Raw genomic sequence first — 24,050 nt, 5'->3', positions numbered from 1 at the left:
GAAACCTTTATAATTTTTATATAATCAAGACGACCACAATTTAGTAAATAATTGATTATACACGAAATAGACAAGACCTATTTTATATGAACGCAGTGTTATAATAAGTGGCAAATAAGTGGTGAGGGACCACCAGGGTTACATTAACTATACATTACCTGTTTACATAGAGGCCAGTATCCAAATAATAATTTGACTCATAGCCATATGTGACTACTAATGCTTCAACTGACCTCCGTGATTTTAATTTTAATTCTGAGATCCCTTATCTCAGGGCTAAAGTCCTATACCATATGCCCTCAGTGCTGCTGCCTCTTGACAGCATTTGTGCTTCTCATCCTTCCCTAATGTGGACCACCTGCCCTTAATATCGTTCATTGTGCCTGAGGAAAAAACAAATGCACAGAAAACCTAAAAAAAAGAGAGATGCTGACTTTTTGAAGTAAATTCATTCAGAGATAATCTGTGCAACATACTGGTTCAATTGGGTTGTGAAACCCATTTCTCTGTAAAAACTCTAAAAGCAAGATAATGTGAAATAGATGACTGATTATAATTTTTAATACGCAGCAGTCTATCACTGATAAATGCAACTTGAAGTACTCGCCAAATGCTGTCTTGAAAATGTTTCACTGTCCATGTAAACTGGGTCACTATGTACAACAACAAAGCATTCAGTATAACACTCGTTAAAGTATTGCTTCTTACCTTTGTTTTTGAGAATGTCCCTACAAAAAAAGATTGTATGGTGTCAGCTCTGGGATATGAACTTTGGTCTTTGATCGCTGGTGCTCAGCAATGCTTTAAGTGACTTTTTGTAATTACTGACCCAGTTCCAAAATAAAAACAGCAGAATGATATAGTTATCTGACATGTTGATTGTTAGTGTGGCATTAAAGTAAACCTTACATCTATGACAACTTGCTCGTCCAATCAGCACCTAAAAAACACCTTAATACGTTAGTTTATTCATTCTCTGATAATTATAAAATACAGAGGTCATTATGATTAGAATAAATTGTCTTAAGTGCCATTAATCTTGAAATATTTCTATATTGCTTTTTAGGTGCTTCATTGGATTTAACCTTTTTTTTTTTAAGAGTGTACAGTCCTGCTCCTGCAGGTGTATGACCTCTGAGCCTCTTATCAATATGTGGCATCCTGGGAGATAGTGTAAGGTCTCCCATCTGTTTCATCAGCTGCTCACACTGGGCAGGTCAGGAACTTCATCAGCATTTAACTCAATTTCTCAGACTGCAGTCCAGTAATTTTAAGAACAGTTCACTTTTGGGAACTAAAACAGTGTTAAATGATGTAAACTGTATTAACTTTGGACATTTTTTTTTAAAAGATGCTGCTAATCGTATTTCTGGTCTAATAAACATTCCTTCACTCCCCTGTGATTTGTTGTAATTTATGTAAACCATACTAAAATGCTGCAAAACAGCAAACAGTTGAAGAGGAAATATGCTTTTCTCTTTGTTCATACATAATTTGGTATAACCACGGTACAGCAGAAGCGTAATAAAAAGTGTGTCATTAAATTATCTAAACATATGCAGATAATCACGATTGCTCAATTCTGATCATAAAGACATCAAATCTGAGGTTACTGGGTCATACAACATTTCAAATGTATGAGCAAACAAATACCTACTTTAGCATTAGGTAGCATGCTTACTAGGTCAGCATCATAACGCCAGGCTTTTCTTTTGAAAATACAAAATAAGACATTCTGCTTTGATTTGATTAGACTTTGACACACAAGTGAAATGTTGTTAATTTTTATACCCTCAGTCTCTATAAATAGTACGGTTACTTCCTTGTGTTCAAGCATATCAGCATGCTCCCACAAAATCTAACCCTGATCTCCTGTAAGTTTCTTTCTTTTATATATTCAAATAACTTACATTAAGAATTATTTGAAAGTGTTATATACAGATGTTTAAAATGTTTTCTCTTTGATTTTGCAGTGTTCATTTTACTGTGTCGACAAGGTAAGGCCTTACCGAGTTGTTTTGCTAAAAATGCAGCCTGTAATACATTTAAAACCAAAACCCAATGTGCAAACTACAGAGGAGCTCCTCTCCTCTTAATAAGACATTTGCTCCCCCTAAATAGCAATTTATGAAATTTGGCGGAAGAAAATATTTTTAACGTCTTTGTTTGACATGCGTTTTCAGTTTTGTGCAATGTGTGATCGTTGTAGATTATTAGGTGTACAATTGCAAAAATATCATTCATTCATGCACGCACGATTGAAACCTCATTCACTTCAATGAAGATAACTGTACGCGCTCATCAAGGTGTGCAAATTTCACTCACGTTTAGTAGCATGTCAGTCAGAGCCATAAAAAACACGTTCACTCGAAGATTCGTAGCGAAGCACAAACGAAGGAGGCCGTTGATCCAAGCGCTAACGCTGCATTCAAGCGCTCCTCAGGTTTTTTTTATAGACCTGGATGGTGCTGTGAACCCAGACCTGTCGTCGTTGGGCTTTTCATCATTTTTGATACTTTCGCAACAGGCACAAAACAGTAGTTATCTCCAAGCATGGCTGGTCGCGCTGTGTTTTTCTTCGCGCGAGTGCCGCGAGTATCGGTTTCGCACACTCTGGCGTGAAAACACTTGGCTAAATAAACGGAGAAACGGCGGTATTCTTCTGTAGTCTAACAAGTAACGCTTTGTTTATGGAGCGTTTGGTGTTTCATCTATCAGTTCGCGTCGATAAAGCGTATTAGGGCAAATCATGTGATCGCTTGTATAAAGCAAGCAGCGCTTACACGTTTAGCTGTTAGGTGTCTTTGTAAGTCCGGTATGGTTGGAACACTGTCCCTAAAACAATCCCTAAAACAATGCTACAAGTAGCTGTACTTCACTTCATCCTAAACAGCCCCTCTCTCTCTCTCTCTCTCTCTCCAGGTGTTGACACAAAAAGGTACTTCACATGTGAAGGTGGCTCTGTTCCACTCAGCTGTGGTGAGTAACCACACTCGGTTCACACACACTCTGTTACAATTCACAATGATTCTTATGACAAGTTGTTTGACGTGTCAGATTGGGGATACATAAAGGTGGTTACAGCCAATTATGGGCGAACCGACCACACAACGTGCTCCACTGGAAGATCACTTCATCAGCTCTCGAACGTCGACTGCTTCCACAAGACATCCCTCCATGTGATGTCCAAACGGTAACCGCTTCTTTAAGAGGAAACGAAACATCAGCACTGCATTAAACAGTAGATGCAACTGCAGTTCCTCTCAAAACGTTTTTTCGTGTGTGTGTTTATATAGATGTGATGGAAGAAAGAGCTGTTCTGTTCCCGCAGTGAACTCGGTTTTCTCTGACCCTTGTATTGGGACTCATAAATACCTGGATGTGTCTTATTTGTGTCTCCCTTTTAGTAAGTCGATATTTGACACACACTACCATTCAAAAATTGAGGCGGGTGAGATTTTGAGTAAGATGTTTTTGAAAGAAGTCTATTTTGCTCGCCAAGGCTGCTTTTTTGTTACATTAAAAACTAATATTGTAAAATATTCCTGTTTTTTTTTTTTTTGTGCAATTTTCAGCAGCCCTTACTTCAGTCTTTAGTGTCACAAGATCCTTCATAAATCATTCTAATATGCAGATTTATTATTGATGTTAAAAAGTTGCTTAATATTTTGTCCTGGCTGAACAAATTATTAAAATGCCAATTTTGAAAGCATTTTTTCATCTCGAATTAGACGTAACTGATCTATTTTCCTTTTGTTTGTCTGACATAATTCTAGGAAAAAGTGTCACGTGTGAAGGAAGCCGAAGTCTCATAGACTGTAGTAAGATACATCTCCTTATTTCTATGCCGTTATCGATCCAGGCAAACTGTAGCGTAGCAATCATCTAATCTTTGTGCCTGCTTTCCTGTATGGCTTTATGAAGCTTTAAACTGGTTCTTTTTCTGTCTTTACCTATTTCTTTCAAAACAGGACATCATCCAAACGTCTGCTAATATACCTTAAGAATGTCACGCATCTGTTTTTTAATGTCTCTAAAGGTAATGGTGAGATTTGGATTCATCATGCCAATTACGGACGGCGGGATCTTGTAACCTGTCCTCATAAATTAGCAACAACACCAGACTGTTACTCTCCTCAGACCGGCCGCCTGCGTTCCAGGTACTACAGATCACAAACGAACGTAAACATTCAATCGTATCTATTTTTAAACCAGTACACTAAATAATAAGGAAAAATGTACATGTAACCCATCATTATGCAACTAATTAAACAGCTACTTAACAAATTAACATCATAAACTATTGATTTGCAATTAGATCAGTTATGAGTAAAAAGAGTGATCAAAGACAAACAAACAATATCAGCATATTAAATCAGTTTAAAGTAAGCGTAATTAAAATCTCTCTTTTTCCTTATCAGCTGCAATGGAAAGAGGTCTTGTCAATTAAATGCGTCAAATGCTTCCTTCCTCTCCGATTCGTGTCCGGATGTCCATAAATACTTAGAAGTGTTGTACAGCTGTATATAATATTGTGAGTATCCTGCCAAATAAATGAATTTTATATGAACTTTAAATAAAAAACACCACTTTATTATGTCGGATACTTAAAGAGAGTTTCTTGGTAGGTTTCTGTAAAATGTGCAGCATGGAAAAAAGATCAGATGCAAACAAGATTGAAACACATCACCTTCTGTATTCAGATGCTATAATTTCAGCTATTTCATAACAGAGTTTTAGATATAAACAAGCATGCCATCTAGTGGTACTTTATGGTATTGTAACAAGTTATCTCCTGTCTGACTTTACACACTTACTGTCTTGTCACTTTTAGTTTTTACCTGTAAAGTTTTCATTGCATAGCTTTATTTATCACATGTGCTGCATATCATTTCACAAGAATAATAGGTTTTTTTATATTTGATAATTTTGTGACATTTTTAATAATAAAAAAGGATGTTATCCCGTATTTCATTCACCTAATATTTAGACGCAATGAAATGGCTTCTGCGCTCCAGCGTTGTCATTCGTCCTTCATTGTAACCGATTTCAAATGGTGCTAGAAACCCCAAAAGACTCTGAACACCAAAAGAAATCGGTCAACCTTGGTTACAGGACATGTCTTGAGGTCAATCGCAAGCTGTGTTTACAGCATTAATGTTGTCAGTTGTCCAGTTAGAAAGTGTCGCATTTCCCACCCCAAGAACACTGATTTCAAATGGTGCTAGATTGATTTCATCAGCACTCTAAGACACCACTTGAAACCAGCTTCCAGGAGGAGACGCGGTCAGGTGCTGAAACACAACTCAGGGTCACTCTTCAGATGGCAGGGCTTCAGACAAAAAGATAGAAAACACTATATTAAGTAACATTTTTTTTTTTTAATCAGAAATCAATGTCGAAAGAAATTTAATATACCACAAGGCTGAGATGCTGCTTTTGAGATACAGATTCATCTATGACTGGATCATGAGCCTGGAAACCAAAACAACGAAATGCTAAAGGTTTTCTGAGCTCTAAATGCTATTTGACCAATCCCTTTGAAACTGGAGAAAATAACATCCTGACTGGCCGATGACACAAGAACATAGCCTTCACTTTTGTCTCTCCTGCTCAGGAGCTGTGATATCAACAACAACAAGCAAGTATATATTTTTGCGTTTAAGAACCCTAAATTGAAATGAAATGCAACTGCAAGTAAATCACACAAGCTTGGAAATCATATCTTCAAACGATATTTTTATCATCTGGCCTTCATCAGGCATTATTTTGGAGTTTATAGGAACATTAAAAACATGAATATTCACTAATAATATTTATATAAAATATTCATATTTAATCAAATAAAAATAATATTGGTAATATTAATAATAAATGCAATGTTTAATAAAATGAAATACTGATTGTAATAAAAACTGTAATAATATTTACAGTATATTTAATAATAGATGCCAAACCATAAACGAAACTGCAGGTTCCTTGCACCAAAGGTTAAACATAGTCTGTGGACTAAATTATTAGCAGTATATGTTTATTAAACATATAATGATGATTAATAAAACAATATGTTAATGTCGAAACTTATATGTAATTATATTTATAATAAATACAATATAATATATTTTAATTATTTACAGTTGCACTGTTTTTAAGATGTTCTTATTACAGTATAATTATACATTTAAGTACTAAATAATATTAATTAACTTCATGTACTGAATATATGTATAAGTTTAGGATGAGGGTTTGGTTTAGGGCTAGTAGCACATAATTATGCATAATTTGTAGTTACTATAATGTACATGTAACGTGTTACAAGGACACCTTAAAATAAATTGTTACCTTATTTACATGTTTACACATTTATTAAAAATATTAATATATAGTTTTTCAACTATCATATGCAAGAAAACATTTTAAAACTATATAATAAATTAAAAGTGTTAAAATGTCTAGTGTAATATAATTAAATGTTAAGCTAATCTCTATTAACTCTCTATTCTGAGCTTTTATTAAAAAGCAGTAACTCAAAACTCAATCCTCGTGACAGATTCACAGCTCAAACCACAAAGAAAACAAAACACGACTTAGCCCACACCTCCAATTCTGGCAGGAAACCCAAGACGGCTAGACTTCTTTCACAGAGGATAATCAAGATTATTAGTCTACTCTGCAAACTTAAAAAAACAATCAGGAAGAGCATATACTTCCATCTTCTTCCACTCGGTCACTTGCTTTAAACATTAAATGCACAGAAAGTAACTGTAACTTTAAAGCGATCTAATTTGAAGAAATATTGATCTGAGGATCAAAGATGATGTGGTTTTGTAAGCGCTAGATACGGCACTCATAACAAGCAAACGCAGTGGCATAGTGCCAATGAATAATTATACACAAGACAATGCTGATTTGCAATCTGACTAAGCAAATTTGGCATGGATGAAAAACTGTGAACAGCCTGTGTTTGTGGGCTTTAAGTGGAAAATTGCTAGCATACAGAAAGTATGTATAGTTTCAAACCCAAAGGAGACCAATCCCCGCCTCCGTCTCTATAGCTACAGCCACTATACAAACTGAAACATATTGTATTTCCTGTGATAATTTATAACTACTCTAAGCAAAATAGAACACTGACTTGAATATTGATATCTGAGATTTACAAATAGCTCTTGTTCAGGGCTTTAGTACAGTGATATATAATGCAGCCTGTAAGTTTGTTTTTTTCTTTAGTTAAGAATTACTGTACGAGATTTGACTAGGTTCTAGAAGATGAATGTCCACCAAAGTAAAATCAGCATCCAGATGGTGTCAGCAACAACTAGCAAAAATAAATAATATTAATAATTATAATTTCTAATTGGTATATGTCACACACATATACATATGGCATATGGCTCGATATCAAAATTTTGGCTTCAGTAGGATACCAGAATGTCATGCCTCGGTATCAATACAAAACTTTAGGTAGGCAAAGAAAAACTTTAAATATAAATATCTCTCTCTATCTCTCATCTGCTTCATGTTAGTGGTCCGCAATGTAGCGAAATATTCCATATTACTGACACTAAAATGAATACAGCAAAAGTGTTGTTTCATTCAAATACTATGTGACCGAAACATCAGCGGTTCTAGCGTCACGTTTTAGCTTTCGTGTTTACTGCATCACGACTTATGTTTGTGCATTGCTAATAAAATTTAAATTAAGTCTGAATTTATGAATGAGGCCCTAACCAGTCGATCTCTTAATTCTCTGAAAACATCAGGATGAGCAAGAAATAAATGCTTAACGAGGTTTAATGGTCAGTTTGTACACCTTTTATCATGTGTTTTGTATGTAAAGTAATGTCAGATTTGTATTCTACTGTTCTCTTTATTCATTCGTTTTGGGCACGTTGATAAGAGTTTCATCTGTTTGATCCATCACGTTGTTCTGTTGTCGCATTTATCGGGTTTGCGGCAATTTGGGAAGCGTCCCAAACCACCTACAGGAGCGTATGAAATACAGAATTGAGCAAAATTATGATATCGTAACATCTGAAATATGATAGAAAAAATACACATGTACACCCACACAGACACACACACACACTAGTCAGCATTTGAAGTGGATCAAAAAAGTTAATCAAACTTGTCCCAAGACAGGAGCGCATTCTTAGTTTAAGTTTTAACTTTTGATCCACTTCAGGTGTTGACTACTGTATATATAATGTTAGCTCTTTTTTTTCACGTTAACAGGTTGTAAACTCTTAAGTCCTGATATAAAACCAGTCCAGCACTACGGCTCTAGAGAACGCCCTGTATGCTGAGTAGTTTTATCTGTCACTCAGGGAAAGCGAGGCAGCACCCACGCAGGCAAACCAGGAAGGATTCAAGAGCAAAAGCAGGTCAGAATATATGACCAAAGATCACCGCATTTAACCTAGCGTATCAAAATACCATTCGTTTGACTTTTACAACTGAAGGAATCAGTATAAAATAAATTTGAATCAAATTAAAATTTCGATGAAGAGTACTCACTAGACCCGTGGCATATAAAGTTGAGCGTTTTTATAGAGAAGAAGTTGATTCTCTGTTTTGCTGCCTCCACCGCTGCAGTCTCTCAGAACGGAGCGAGCGCAGGAAATGGAGAAATCTGGAAGGGAGATTCCTGATGCCAGCACTCGGCGAGGGTGTGGCGGCAGGTACTGCCCTGTAGACTGACGTTATGCCAAGGTTTTTTGTTCTTTACATATCAGTGTTCTCAAAGCCAAAGTCACAGAGCAGATAAACATCCCACTCACCTGGCATATATCCTCAAATTTATTTATTTATTTCTTTTTGTAAACGTCCATTCCTGCAGACGGATTGAGAGAGATTCTTTAAAGCAATTCATGGATGTCAAAATATCCCTTCTGCCGCCTTAAGTTTGCTCAACGACTGCACTGCGTGTTTGTTTTGAGCCGTACAGCAGGGCTGAAACATGCCCTGGGAGCTCGGTAACCCTTATCTGACTGATAGGACAGAACTCGTGGGAGTTTCCCGGCCGAGAGGAGAGAAGCATGGCGACAGTTGCTGTTTAGAGGTATCTGGTTGCCCCTCTCACTTTCTTCTGGCTGTTTGTTTGCCTTTAGCCTGTTGTGCAATATTTATAAAAGACTTTTTATTAAATAAAAGACTTAGAAATTAAATAAAATGAAATAAGCAAATGAATAATGAAATAATGAGAAAAAATCTAATTAAAAGACAAAGTAGTACACACACACACACACACACACATATATTAAATTATGTTTTTCTAAAGTAATAAATCAATTATTACATAAGTATATGTCCCCAAATATTTAGAAATTACATTCAAATAGGTTTGATCTTATAAATAAATCCTCCAAAATATTTGGACACTTTAATTACTTAACAAAAAAGTTTAATTGCAAAAAACAGATATGGTTTTTTGTACATTTATTTAATTTAATTAAAAGCTATTTATATATTTACATCTATTTAATTTAATTTTCATTCAAACAAACTAATAAATAATAATTTTATACGTACAATCATATTGTCTAGAAAACGTAAAATCACAGAACGATAGCAGCTCAATTACAATTCAGTGGCCAGTTTTAAAGGTATATTGACAACGGCAATATCAGCAAAAATTCAAAATGGCTTTCTGAAAGAAAAGGCCCTACACTGACATCGATATCACGGGGAGCAACACGGAGTATCAGTGAAAAATAGCACAAGTTACAATCTGCGTCACAGCCCGATCCTCGGCCCAGACACCCGTAGGTTAACTCTGTCATGTGGCGAGCTTCATCCACAAAAAAAACGCCCCACCCACATAATAGGGAGGATGAGGTAGATGCGGATGCAATCCCCCCCGGCCCCCTGGTGCCACCAGCGTTTGCCAGAGCTCTGGTCTGTGGCGTCTAATGCAGCATTAACAGCTGCAGTGCAGGCTTCTGCCTTACACACACACACACACACACACAAACACACACATTCGGACGTAACCTGGGGACAACACCACTCGAAATGCAACAGGTTTTAGGACATGGTAGCCTCTCAAATAGTACAAAACGCATGTACATAACAAACCTGCCACGGCAAGATGCTGTTTTGACGCTGTCTGACTAAACAGGAAGCTTAGTGGTCAACTATCAGAGGATGAGGTATCCGATAAACTGATCAGAGCGTTAAAAAAAAGTCTAAATCAAACAAACAACAAAAAAAACAAAACAATTCTAATCATGAAATAACAAAACAGCAATTGCCAATGAAAGTCAAGGGCAACCAAAACTTTTTTGGGACAACACTTTTTATTTTAGTGAATAAATAATGCCTTTTTAAATTACATTAAAATCATTTACTCTAATGTTGTAAGAAATTTAAACAACATTGGGGAACAAACTAAAATTGGACCTCATTGACTTTCAGTGCGTGCACGACATTCTACAAAAATATCTTCTTTTGTGTTCCACAGAGGTTCGAAGGAATAAACAATGACTGCTTGTTCATTAATGGGTGGATTATCCCTTTAAATAACACTTTTCCATAGCAAGGTTCTACCAAGTGATATCTCTCTAAAACAACAACACTCTACTGTAACAGAGTACTCACGAATGATAACATTACCTCGCAGCCAATCGGATTAATCCCTCCAGCTGCTTTCGAGCGCTAATCCAATGGGATTTGGAGCTGCGAAAAAGTCGGAAGCACCAGCCGGCGCCTGATAGGAGCAGAGCTCTGTCACTCATCTCTCTGATGCGGCTACATTAGGAAGTCTAGCGCATGTGAACTGGACGCCTGCCAGTGCACAGTCACCAAGAGAGCAAGGTAAACAATTTCTCTCTCTCTCTCTCTCTCTCCCTCTCATTCTAGTCCTTTCCCTGGTTCCCTCCCATGACATTTAGACCCTTTTTACCAACGGAACCCTCCTCAGGATGCAATTTAACCCCACTGTTGAAGGTGAGACGCAGGGAGAGAGGTGAAAACAGTCACGCACCGACAATAAAGTGCTGCAAATATGACTGCGTCACCACTTGTGCTTCTAGTAAACTCTGCAGAAACAAATGTTGTTGATGGAAATGCGCCGTCTGCCCTCGTCTCTGCCAAAAGATCACAAATTTAGCCGAGGCACCTGCTCTTCTGCTCATCCTCATTAATATATGGGACATAAAATGCCATAAAGTAACGTCTAAGTCGCCTCTCCTGATGTCTTAAGAATCCAGAGACTGATCTCAGGTCAGACTGACAGTGTATTCGACTTACCTGTTAAAGAGGAGCCAGAAAAGATGTATTGTTACGTATGTTTCGGTATCAGTATCAACCGTAATCGTGCGTATTGCGATTACGCTACGGATCCTTGCGGTATCCGAAGTGGTTCGAATAACAGTCCAAAAAATAGTATTTATACGAACTGTTTCTCACACCAACCTTCGAGAGCAGCTTTTGTTTTGTTATCGTTTTTTTGGGTTAACCGCTTTTTTGCCGTCTCGCAACGCCGCCACACGCCCAGCCAACGTCGACACGCACCGAAACCTCTGCGCACACAATCCGAGAAACTATCACGTTCTCAGCATCCATGTTGGAGCTGCGATTGTGGAGAAACGGACTAAAACGTGAAATCAGAGAGAGTGGAAGTGGGAGAGAAAAAGAGATGGAGAAGAGGAGGATGAAAGGCGGACGAGCAGACGAAAGGGCTGGGATACACTCACAGGTAGGAGAAAAGCACACATGTCCGAATCCTCTCCTCCTAGCTGCTGTTTTCCTCTCGACGTGAAAAAGTGACGTAGCAACTAATCCAAAATCTCTTTCTCCCTCTCTCTCTCTCGCTTCCTCCCTCCCTCTCTCCACCAGACCTCCACCCTCTCCTGCTCGCTCTATTTTCATCTTGTTGCAACAGCAGAATCGCTGCTGTTTTTTCAGACAGACACATGTCTACATAAATAGATCGCTAATAGACGCATACAAACGCGCTCATTGTGATCACCCAGACAGATAGTTGCCGCAAACGCTCCCACAATCCCTCTGTCTCCTTCTCCCTCAGTTTGCCTCTCTTGCTCATTGTGACGCAGCACTTAATTCTTGGGTCTTTTTCGCTCGGTGTTATGACCACACAAATGCAGCGTCTCCAAATTCACATAACGAGTGGGAAAGTGAGAGACGGAGAGACAGAGGCACTTTGATTACAGTTGGCTTCTTTCTTTTTGCTGTCTATCTGGTGTCCTCCTCTCCCCTCTGTCCTCCTATAACTGTTTCTCTAAACGCCAGCCTCCCCCCCCCTCTTTTATATCTTTGGCGTCTCATCTGCGTCTCTGAGAGTCGCGCTGGTGTCTCGGTGAACTGAGATGACGGTGCCCCTGTGATCACCTGACAGCCTGCAGCTTTTAAAGGCACATCGCAGAGCTCTGCTTCAGTTATGTAACAACTGGGCTGTTTTGTTTCTCGTGTTTTTAATCTCGGCCTATTTGCTCGGCCTGTTTAAAATATCCAGGCTGCCGGGGGACAGCTAAATCAGATAATATGGGCAGGGACGGAAAGAATCTTGAATCTATGAACATCACAAATGAACTGACTAATAAGGTAACGTCATTCCAATGCTCGGAAAGATTAGAGAAATGGACACGCAGGGTAAGATATGATAAAGAGCTTTATGATTACAAGAAAACAAGAGGTGCTGTAGAATCATGGGAAGGCGCATCAGGGGTTCATAGACTTCCTCTTCCTGTTTTGTGACTACAGATCTGTAACCATGGAGACAGACGGCAGAACAACATGGATTATGTCACCATATTCAAAACTGAAGTGATGCATGAGGCAAAAGGGAGGGTAAAACCTTGAAAATCACATTTGAAAAAAACAAAACGTAACTATGAAAATTAATAAATATATGATTAAAATAATGTGTGTGTGTGTATACATATATACAATTTAGAATTTAGAAATTTATGAACCAATTTGATCTCCTTTCTGCATTATTTGAACAATTAATTAATACATATGTATATATGTTTTATATTAATAATGTATTTATTAATTCCACTATCTATCTATCTATCTATCTATCTATCTATCTCTCTCTCTATATATATATATATATATATATATATATATATATATATACACACACACACACACACACACACAATATTACTAAACATTTATTAATTAAATTTAGTTAAGCGATTAAACTGATTCATTAATGTCTCACAAAATAAAAAAATGTAAATTGAAAAATGAAAAAATACATTATTAACATATAAATACTAATATACACACACACTAAGATACTAAAATAAATACTAAATTCTAAATCTCTTTCAGAAAACTGGACACAAAAGAACTGATTCTCTAAATATCTTAATGCATAATGATAGCACATAACAAGACATTGTTAAAACAGCTCTATACTCAGAGTAGCCTGACACATTTTTATCAAAGACCACATTTCCCAGCATGCTCCACCATATGACATCTCAATCTAAGTGTGGAAGTGAGGTAGGTCAGCTGGCAGGGTCTAATGATATGCCACCAGCCAATGATAATCCTCCTCTCTGCTCCAGTTTGTCTCAGATTGGATAGACTGGGATAGATAAAAGACAGACTGAGAGATGAAACAGTAAGAAATGCTGCACTATGAAGTATAATGCTACTTTGATATCTTTAATAACGTTTTTCTTTAAGTAATCCGCTTCACGCCTAAGAAGGCGCTTCTATGTCTCCCTAATGGCTTTTTGAACCACCTCTCATCACATTACAACTTGGCATCGGAACAATGTCAACTGTGTATTGATTAAGGCATGTTAAGTATGCAAGAAGATACAGACCTATGGAAAATAGACTCTACAATGAACTAGAACCAACTGGTTGTTTAAGACAGAAATAAATGTTCATGCATCCATATGCTGAATTGCTTTTCTAAATGTAAATTATACCTGGTCACAATAAACACTGCATTTTACCCAAGCTGTGCTTGAATCTATTTGTGTCCGGGTATATCAGGACAGCTATTGTGTAACATTTACAGTTATGAGGGCATCTGTTGAGCTGATGGCTGGGACGACTTCCTTAGCATTTATCCATTTAATCTTAACCTTTATTAATATCATGATGCGACTAATGCAGATATGCACTGCATTAGTTCAGGCAATAAATAATACCAGAAACAGGAGTTTTTGTGCGTCAGAATCAATAAATGGAACTATAGTTTCCTAATCTGTTCCTCCATTACACATTATCCCAGCTAAATGTAATTGGAAAAAAGATAGGAGTAAAATGAAGTAACAGGAAGTCAAACTGATTAATAAATGACTAAATCCTGATAAAAAAAAAAATTATATGAGCCTGTTAATATTTTGTTAGAAAAACAACTTCTCTGCTGCCTAGATCAAATTATCAGCTAAATATGCTATTGAAGAAAAGACAAGTTTGTGGTATTAAAGTGACCTCTTGCACCTCTTTTTTCCCAGTCATGGATTTTTTTTTAATAAAGAATCTTAGGTAACACTTTACTTGAGGCCTTTATGTATAATGCATTAAACTGGCTTATTAGATTATTATATAATATATATTATAATTATTCATAATGTGCATTGCAATACATTATAACTTGTCATAAATAATTATAACTGAATTTAAAATGCATAGTGCAACAATGAATTGAAAAGTATTATAATGTATTGCATTATGAGGTGCATTACAAGGCATAATTAATGCTTTAAATCTACTTTTTTATAATGTTTTAAGTCTTAAGACTTTAAGTTAAGTGTTACCCAATCGTAATACTTGTCAGTGCCAACAGCCTCATGGGCAATGCTAGTCCTCGCTAAATACTGCCGAAATACTGTATTATCACAAATGCATACGTTTATAACTGGCCGTGACCACAACAAACATTTGACAAGTTTTTAAGCATTTGGCAGATTGGCAATGAATGGGCAGATTTTACGTTCAGATTTTGCTAATTTTTTGGTTTATTGTTTTTATTTTAAAAGGGACAATACACATTAACTAACAAGTCTACTATGAAAATGTGTGTCCGATTTAGCCATTCAGTCCCTGCTGATGAAGCTGTTCACTTGAATTTGCGAAAGTGGTCAACAGAAAACTGCTTGGTTTGAAAGCCACTGTGTGAGCTTTGCTTTATACATCACTGTGCTATCATTAATAAACTACGGACCTTTTTCCTGCAAAACTTTAATTTGAACACCCCTTTATTCTGAGATTAGCTGTGTCATATTGTATTCAGTCATACAAACTGTTTCAAATATCGAATAATCAATCCAATCACCTCTGAACTTACTTCTCTCTTTGAATTTCTCAAACTTCATTTCACCCCAAGTTCCAACCAATGAAGAATAACAATGTAGTTTACATCAAATGAAGGAGCTTTGAACACAAGACAGAACATTATCTCTTTGTCAATTCAACACTACATCTTTCCGACCATTAATGCCTGATAAAGCATTTTATAATTTCACACAGGATATACAGCAGCGGTGCATGCTAACTAGCATCCTTCCTGTCTGTCTAAAAATGCAGTCATCATAAGCAGCAAGCAGCAGGTGGGTTAATTTTAGCAGTGTCATCTCTACATAGTAGTCCGGTTCCTGTAGGCTTAATCTCTAACAGCAGGGGAGCCTGGCCGACTGACTACACGTTGACCCTGAATGACGCACTTTCAATAGCTGCCAAAGTGTTCGCTCGGATAAAACCTTGGCAAATCAGAGAAATGAGATGAAGATCTTGGCATATATGCCAGCAAAGGGAGCCGATTCTCATGTCATTAAGGAGCATATTGGGTTTTAATGCACGGTGAAAGTGAATTCCCATTATTTAAATTTGGTGGAGTGAAACGGCGATACGGCTAACATTGTTTAGCTTATTTAGCTCGGATGGATGAAACTGCAGATCTCCACTGTGAACGCCACAATGGTGCCACACCCAAGAGGTGAATGCAAATCTTATTTATAACCTACAGAAAAAGATCTCAGAATGCCTTTACCTTTGCAGTGCTGGGGTCGCTCTTCATCCCGCATTCACTAAAAATAAATATAAAAGAAATCAGTGTTAATTGCATTATAGCGATTTCATCAATATCCAAAAGGAATGTACAGTACAGCACACTTCGAACAATGGCGTGGGCAAGAATTCCTCAGACATGTTTGAATTTGTCTGATGAATAAATACAATTCATCATCCAATCTCAAATCATTTTGACATTGAATCGTTCCTTGGATCACTTAGAGCCGGATGTATTCTCACATGATTCTACTATAACGTTACATTACCCTAAAACGTGACTTCCTTTTTTATATATTATTATGATATAATATACTTATTATACTGATTCATCATATGTGTAACATATGTGACCTTGAACCACAAAACCAGTCCTAAGTAGCACGGGCATGTTTATAGTAATAGCAAACAATACATTCTATTGGTCTAAAATTATCTTTCATGCCAAAAGAGCATCAGGATATTAAGTAATGATCCTGTTCCACGAAGACATTTTGCAAATTTCCTACCATATACCATATTCCAAATATATAATTGGTAATATGCAATTGCTAAGTACTTAATTTGGTCAACTATAAAGGAGGTTTTCTCAGTATTATTTGAACCTACGCCACTTTAGTCGCCAGTACAGATTTAAAATCAATGCTTTCTAGTGAGCCATTAACTGTTAAGTGTAAATATGTATTTTAAATATTTTATTGCAAAATACAAAGTTTAAATTTGTATTTATAAAATATTATTTTATATAATATTATTAAAATATGCTCACAAATGTTTAAATAAACAGCCTTTTTATGTTAATTAAATAAAAAAAAAAAATATATATATATATATATTTTTTTTTTATAATAAATGAACTCAGTACAATAACTGGTTGAAACTAATCTGGGCAGTCAGTCGCAAAACAGCGCCGCGCAATGTCCGAGGAAAATACATGCAGCTTTGTTTACATCAGAAATAAAAGGTGCGCACTTCACTAAAAACACCATTACCTAATAAAAAAAAAGCTAACAGTGGGTGTAGACTTCACGCGTTTACCTCACAGAGCATCCAGAAAAGTAAACGGGTTCAGCAGAATCAATAGGTTACATAAACCCAGTCATATCATATAATGAATAGGCATTATCAGCTAAGACTGAACATGCCTTTCATGCAAATACGAGTTTATTTGTGTGCTCAGGACAGCAGCTATTTTGGTTAATCGACTGACGTCTGCGCGGAAACTTTATATGCCTTTATGCTTTGGCTATGTAATTACAATACACCTCAGTGAAAAACAACAACCGATCTCACCTGTTAGACGGTATTCTGTCTGTCTGACCGAGATGAAAACATTACACGGGTCAGGGCGAAGCACACTGGGTTGTAAATAAGAACTGCGTAACATCCTATCTTTGCCACGCCAAGTAGTCTAGGCCAACCACGCACGCACGCACGCACGCACACCTTTGTCGCAGCAGAAAACCCTCCTCCTCCCTGCAATCTCCACCTTCATTTTCATTCTTTCCAAGAATCACCTGTATATTTGACTAAGGGGAATATTACAGGACAATAACCAGTACAGGTATTTCTAAAGCATCTCAAAAGCATGATTGACAGCATCCTCATAATGCATCAACTGGACATCACGAGAGACTCGATACCTACATATACGGCATATAATAAATACATCAGTCTCGCATTAGACCGCGAACGCAGTCAGACAAAAGTTCATCGATCATAAAACAGCATGTTTTTCCTGGCGACGGGTTATTTAGAAGAACGCAACGCCCAACGTGAAGGACTTGACAACTTTACAAGATAGAAAACACTCCTACTAACCTGAGCAAACGTGTCTTTATTCTGTCTGCTGGCGATGCCAAACGATGGACGCTATCGTCTTGAACTTCATTTTTCAAATTATAAAGAGTCTCGATGCCGCGCACATCGAATTTTCCACAGAGCCACAACGAGGCCACGCCCAGGCGCACACCCCGTGTTCCGATTGGCTGTCCGTCTTGAGCGCAATATGTCGTCAGCAGAATCACATGCTTTTGACGCATGTTTACAAACACTCGAGCGAATCACATGTCGCAGAGCCGTATTGACATGTTTCGCGATTGCTGGGTAATTAGGATTGTTAGCGGAGGCATTTCCTTTGCACTGCATTTTTCCTGGCACGTGCAGTTAAAAACGCTCGACAAATTTTTACGTCCTGTCTTCGAATGCAACCACAAAACACTTCCTGCAAAAAAAAAAAAAAAAAAAAGCGTTTCCACCGTGTTGGTAAAAGTATAACGGGAGTAAACGTGACGAACGTGTTTTTAATTTCAGATATAAAGGTCATATATACATATATGTGGGTGAATGTGTCAGTATATATTTGTTTTATTTCATTAAAAGTAACACTGACCTTTGTACATTTTATATTAATGTATTAAAATAAAGAGATTGAAGGTTGTATTTGGGTCAATGTATGATGAGGGCTGTGACAATATAATTTATCATAAAAATTCACATTATGTATACTTTACAAATACAACAAAAAACATCAATCAATAACAGAAAAGAAAGCTGCACTGTCTTTACAGCTGTATTTACTCTCAATAAAGTAATATAGGTACAGCGTAAAGGCACTAATATTACAGCAGAGGGCGCCATTTCTCCAAGAAAAACAACCCAGAAGATCACGTGGATCAGTTAACATTCTTAATCTATTATGCAAGTGTTATGATGGTTTACACTATGCTGGCATGCACTTCATTTTGGGCCCAGCTTTAGACTGTAACCATTTTGTAGCCTATAAGCTGTCTTTACTGTATTTCATTTTTAATACTTTTTAAGCCTGTATGACTCCAGAGTTGTTGAGTCATAGCTAGTTTTAAAAAAATTCCATATCTAAATTAAGCTTTGGCTATGTAATTACAATGCACATACACAGCATACACATTTAATAATAAATCCAGTGTCAGTATATGGAGAAACAGTTGTATGATTACAATAGACTGGAATGTTTAGAGTAGAGCTGAGATGACGCTTGACTTGGGAGCATTTAGAAGAACAGGAAATGAAATCGCTTAAGTGTGCATTGCATCATGGTGGAAAGAAAGAGACATGTTTTCCCGATTCTGCATGGTCTTCATCAGAGACTGTGGCCTTGAAAAGACAAGGAAGATTCCTGTGAAGAAACTTAACACATCCCACAGAGAACAATAGCTGTATTCATTGTATTTACATCTGCTGTCCTGATCCTTCTTGTGAAAACTGTTTTTTTTATGCAGTAATGGCTGTTTTTTAGTTTTTTGTATTTAGTACAAAATCTTGGGCACATGGTAATTTAACCAGCAAAAAAAAATATATATATATATATATTAATAATGAGGGGAAATAATAAATAAAAAAAATTATTTAGAGTAAAAATCTAGGTGATGTACGTATACAAAAAAAAAAAAAAAAAAAAAAATATATATATATATATATATATATATATAATTTGAAATGTCTGTTTGAAAACTATTTTTATTAAATTACAAACAGTAACTCTAGTACATCAATCCATTGTTCTATAAATACACAAGCATTTTCATTGAGTTCTTCTGAACTGAAGCTATGCTTATGTAATTATGCTGTGTTGATCTGTCATGCATGTTCCAAAGAACAGGTGCAGACTTTGCACATGTGAGTTGATAGCATGCTTGACCCTCAGAGCTGCAGTAAAATGTTATGATCCAGTAATATTCTTAAACCAGAGGACTATCACACTGTCATATGGCTGGGCTATACAGGCCTGTTCACACCCAGACTCACAGAACCCTTCATCACGCGCTCCTTGAAATGACCTCAATCAGGCTTGGTTGGGAGTAACTTCACCAGGCACTTATAGCTGTTGATTGTATGCTTATAAATAAATGACCGCTTGTGAAAGTGTGGTTTCCAGCGTTGGCAATTCGACGCTGTGGCCCGTCCACAGTGTGTATGTGGTGTTTTTATGTATGCGTGCATGTGTTGGCGTCTCTAATAAAACTTAGCAGGATCATATTTTACACATGATGAAATGAAACCCCCCAGGCGCGGCCGCCAGGTGTCAGAGAGTGTGTGCCTGTTGAGAGATCACTCTTGCTTGGATGGCGTGGTATGTGCTTATGTGTGTGTAGTTTAAAATTTGTTATGGACACTCCTTTAGGTCAGACTTAGGAGCAGCACATGGCTGTCTCAAACTCTCATGCGGGATGGATGGAAAGTGCACACGCCTTACGGTGTTATCCTTTGTGCCACTTATGTTTACGTCATTTTCTAACGTTAAGGAGCATTTTACTGCTCAGAGGTTGCTCTTTCATGGTTTAAAGGAATATTCTGAGATCAGTAAAAATTAAGCTCAGTTGATGGCATTTGTGACGAAAAATTAAATTTCAGCTTGTTTACTCCTTTTCTTTAAAAGCAGAAATGTATATGAAGGCTAAATATATTTCACTGAGTTTCACAGTTCACAGCATTTAACTTATTTAACTTATTTAACTTATTTAAATATATATATATATATATATATATATATATATATATATATATATATATATATATATATATATATATATATAAAAATAGGTTATAATACTGTTTCAGTAGTTTTGCTACAATATTTATGCATGTTAATATGGTTTTAGTTTAATTTAGTTTAGTTTAAAAATGGTTACTGTCTTTACTCAGAGACAACTTAAAAATTAATGAATGCATCAAATGATGTCCAAATATTATCAAAAATGTTGTCTTTTAGAAGAGATATTGCTATAAATTTCCATTTATTAGGCAAATATTATCTCCGGATTGTCTGATCAGCTGTAATGTTTTGTGCTTTTCTTCTCTATTCATTTTTTTAACTGAAACCTGGAGCACGTCCAGCAGCTTTCTGTGACCCTCCCTGTAAGGACACTCTCTGGCTGCGGTCAGTCACGTATAGCCGTGGATTATGTGTCCTCCATACTATCTGTGCACACCCTCTCACAGCCATAGGACATTGATGACAGTCTATGTGTATTAATAACTGTCTGCTTTGTGACTGGAGGTGTAGGGACAAATGGAATGAGGCGAGGACTTTGAGATGGAGAGATGGATTACTCCAAAAGGCTAAACAGTCATGGAGTTCCAGACACAACGGTCTATTCTGTTGCTTAACTGGCCGTGAATGACATGATGCTGATGTTCATTCCTTTGCAAGTCAGTGATGAAAATTGCTCTTTTAGCAAAAACACCATTAAATGTATTATTTATTAAATTAGGAGTAAATGTTATGTTACACTGTTTATATTCGAATGTTTTGAAAGCAAAACGCTCATTGTGATGTTTCAGAGTTAGATGAATATGCGTGGAACATGTTCAGCATATATATCTTATTCTCACTCATTTTATGTGTAATCAGCTCTTTCATTACATCTTTAAGAGACATGAAAAGTGCATTAGAGATGTTTTATTATTTATTTTTGCTGCTTTTCAAGGAACCTTTACTGTTGCACACTTGTGAACCCAGACTTACAATCTTATTAAAAGTCCATGATAAAATTTTTTTATATTATGTTAAAATTAAGCATGATGATTATTTCATGATTATTATTACCATTGTTGGAATTATTACAATGTTTATAGTGTGTAAACAAATTACAGCTGTGCCTCACTTCTGGTTTCATTTCCATCCTGACCAACAATGTTGGTACTAAAAAATTTGTTGGTACTGTTTTTGGAAACAGGAGAGTTAAAGTGCCTACACCCTTTTTTTTATGACTCTTTGGCTGATAGTGACCAATCTGATTAGAATTGCTTAGGCTTTATTGTCTGAATGCCTCACTAAACAATCTCTGAACCACGCTAAAGCCTTAGTAGTTAAGATTAAAGCATATTTGATTGTTTTTAATGCGAAAAAGTGTTGTTGACATTAATTTGACAGTGTTTCTTTCTGCACACAAGTGTGTGTGTGTTTTTTTTTGTGTGTAGCAGAGACACAGTACCAGCCAGAAACATTGCTATGGGATTGGTCCCCTTTAGAAAGGGGGAAGCTGTCCATTTGATACACTTCCTGCCCAGATCTAGGGACCAGATGTTTTCCCACCCTGAGAGATAAGGACCATGTCACCACACAGCCGTCAAAATGCTTGCAAGAAGTTGGTAAACATTCTTAAGCTCACTTCTTCCTAATAGAAACCTCCTGAGGGTTCAGATTCTATAATGGGGACATAATGGTCACATGAAATGGCTCTCTGTAGATAAGAGCGTGAGATGACGCAGGTCATTTAGCCGTGTTTAAATTAATTATTTAGAATGCATTAACCTGCAAATGCCTCTATTAAATATTTGAGATTAATAGATCATTACAAATGAAACGGGTATTATGAACCAAACATCTCAAGCGCATAGCGCATAGCAATAGAATTACTGCAATTATATCACCATGCAGTGCAATGTTTGTATAATCAACACTATTTAATAAAATAATGCAATTGTTTAAGATATAAATAATTAAAGTAAGTATAAATGTGCAATGAAAATACGAGATGGTCTTCAATCAGTACAGGAAGTTGTACTTAAGAGTAACATGAACCATGGATCTTTTGTGTGATATTTATGTTCATTTCAAGTGTTCTAGCCAAAACATATGAGGTAGAAGTGCACTTTGAACCCTTCGATCATCCTCTGTCTCTCTCCTCCTTCATCTGCCTTTCTCTCTTATTGACGATAACCAATCCTCCTGGGATTCTCCGCTTCTCCTCCCTTGGTTAGTGTGGCCTGAACCTTGACACAAAACATACTTGTTCTTCTCTGACTCTATCCTTCAGCAGGGATATCTAACCATAGGAGTAAGGCAAGGGAAAACTCCACGAACCTCGCAGCTGCGACGACAACACACGCCTTTAGAGGGCTGACAAGAGAAAACACCCTGCTGTCTTGGGTGGGAGTCTGGATATATGTGTGTGTGTTTAATCTCTGACTCCTCATGTCACACACTCTCACACAAAGAAAAAAAACAACTATATTTTCTATTAGAAAAACAGATAAGCCCAGGATTTCTCTTCTTGGCCAAACACATGTTTTGATTATCAGTAAAAAGAGTCCTGATCAGCAGCCATTTGGTCAACTACATTATTATTGGAAGAAATTGCATGGTATGTAACTGTGGATGTATGAATATATTCAGTGTGATTGTATGACAAGCCATGACATTTTCATCTGATCATCTGATTTTTTTCATCCGATCATCTGATTTCTTCAGTACGGCACCCTAGTTAAAGGGATAGCTAACCAAGAATGAAAATTCAGTCATGTCTTCTAAACCCGGAAGATCTTCCTTCATCTTTAGACCACAAATAAGGATAGTTTTGAAGAAATCTGAGAGCTTCCTGACCCTCCATAGACAGTGACACATTGAGCATTTTAAAAGGCAGGACTTGGTGACATCAATGGCTCAACCGTAGTATTATTAAGAATACTTTCTGTGCACATTTACAAGAATACCACAATGCATGTGTGTGCATTTTTCTGATTGAACACAAAGACCAGATCATTTGGCTTCTACACGCATCACACACATGCATGATATGAGCACATGGTGAAGACTGACATGGAAGAGAAGAAGTTGATGAATAAAGTAGTTATTATTCTCATAGATTTTTTAACATTATGGTTGAACCACTGCTGTCACATGGACTATTTTAACAATGACCTAACTACCTTTCTAGGCCTTGAAAGTGCTGTCTATGCAGGATCAGAGAGCTCTCAGATTTAAACAAAAATATCTTCATTTGTGGTGCAAAGATGACGCGACATAAGGGTGAAAAATTAATGGCAGAACTTTCATTTTTTCCTTTGGTGAACTGTGCTTTTAATTGTCGTGAACTGTGCCTTTAATTGTTGAGTTTTTGAGTCCTGTCACTGATATAAACAGTTAGGAATTGTATTCCTGTCTGTAAACACTTTCAAAACAAAACAAAAAAAAACATGGTCACTACAATTTACTACAATAAAACCATAGTTATTACCCTTGCATTTTAATTCGTTGAACAAACTGTTCCTCGTTCGTAATGCTG

At 36.7% G+C, this 24,050-nt stretch overlaps 2 protein-coding genes across 2 annotated transcripts in view; one reads left to right on the top strand and one right to left on the bottom strand.

Annotated features, from left to right (window-relative positions):
* Window positions 1-17,436, bottom strand: part of LOC122328781 (protein pitchfork-like) — a 33,408-nt gene extending 15,972 nt beyond the window's left edge. Inside the window, 2 exon segments of the mRNA XM_043224717.1 lie at window positions 15,986-16,022; window positions 17,296-17,436. The gene's annotated coding sequence lies outside the window, so the exon portion shown is untranslated.
* LOC122328780 (L-rhamnose-binding lectin CSL3-like) lies at window positions 1,755-4,597 on the top strand. The gene is made up of 8 exons (XM_043224716.1): window positions 1,755-1,874; window positions 1,974-1,997; window positions 2,923-2,979; window positions 3,058-3,193; window positions 3,297-3,406; window positions 3,777-3,821; window positions 4,040-4,160; window positions 4,422-4,597. The coding sequence occupies exons 1-8, from the start codon at window positions 1,844-1,846 to the stop codon at window positions 4,528-4,530; spliced, it is 633 nt and encodes a 210-aa protein (XP_043080651.1). The 5' UTR covers window positions 1,755-1,843; the 3' UTR covers window positions 4,531-4,597.
* Window positions 17,437-24,050: the final 6,614 nt, after the last annotated feature.

This window comes from Puntigrus tetrazona, chromosome 23, assembly GCF_018831695.1.
Source record: "Puntigrus tetrazona isolate hp1 chromosome 23, ASM1883169v1, whole genome shotgun sequence".
In the NCBI taxonomy this organism is placed as follows: Eukaryota; Metazoa; Chordata; class Actinopteri; order Cypriniformes; family Cyprinidae; genus Puntigrus; species Puntigrus tetrazona.
Note: the sequence above shows the minus strand (reverse complement) of the source record. Positions and strands in the feature narration are given on the sequence as shown.

Coding starts and splice junctions, on each gene's coding strand:
- LOC122328780 (XM_043224716.1), top strand. CDS start 1,844: ATGCTCCCACAAAATCTAACCCTGATCTCCT. Junction 2,980..3,057: donor CTCTGTTCCACTCAGCTGTG/GTGAGTAACCAC, acceptor TTGACGTGTCAG/ATTGGGGATACATAAAGGTG. Junction 3,822..4,039: donor CCGAAGTCTCATAGACTGTA/GTAAGATACATC, acceptor ATGTCTCTAAAG/GTAATGGTGAGATTTGGATT.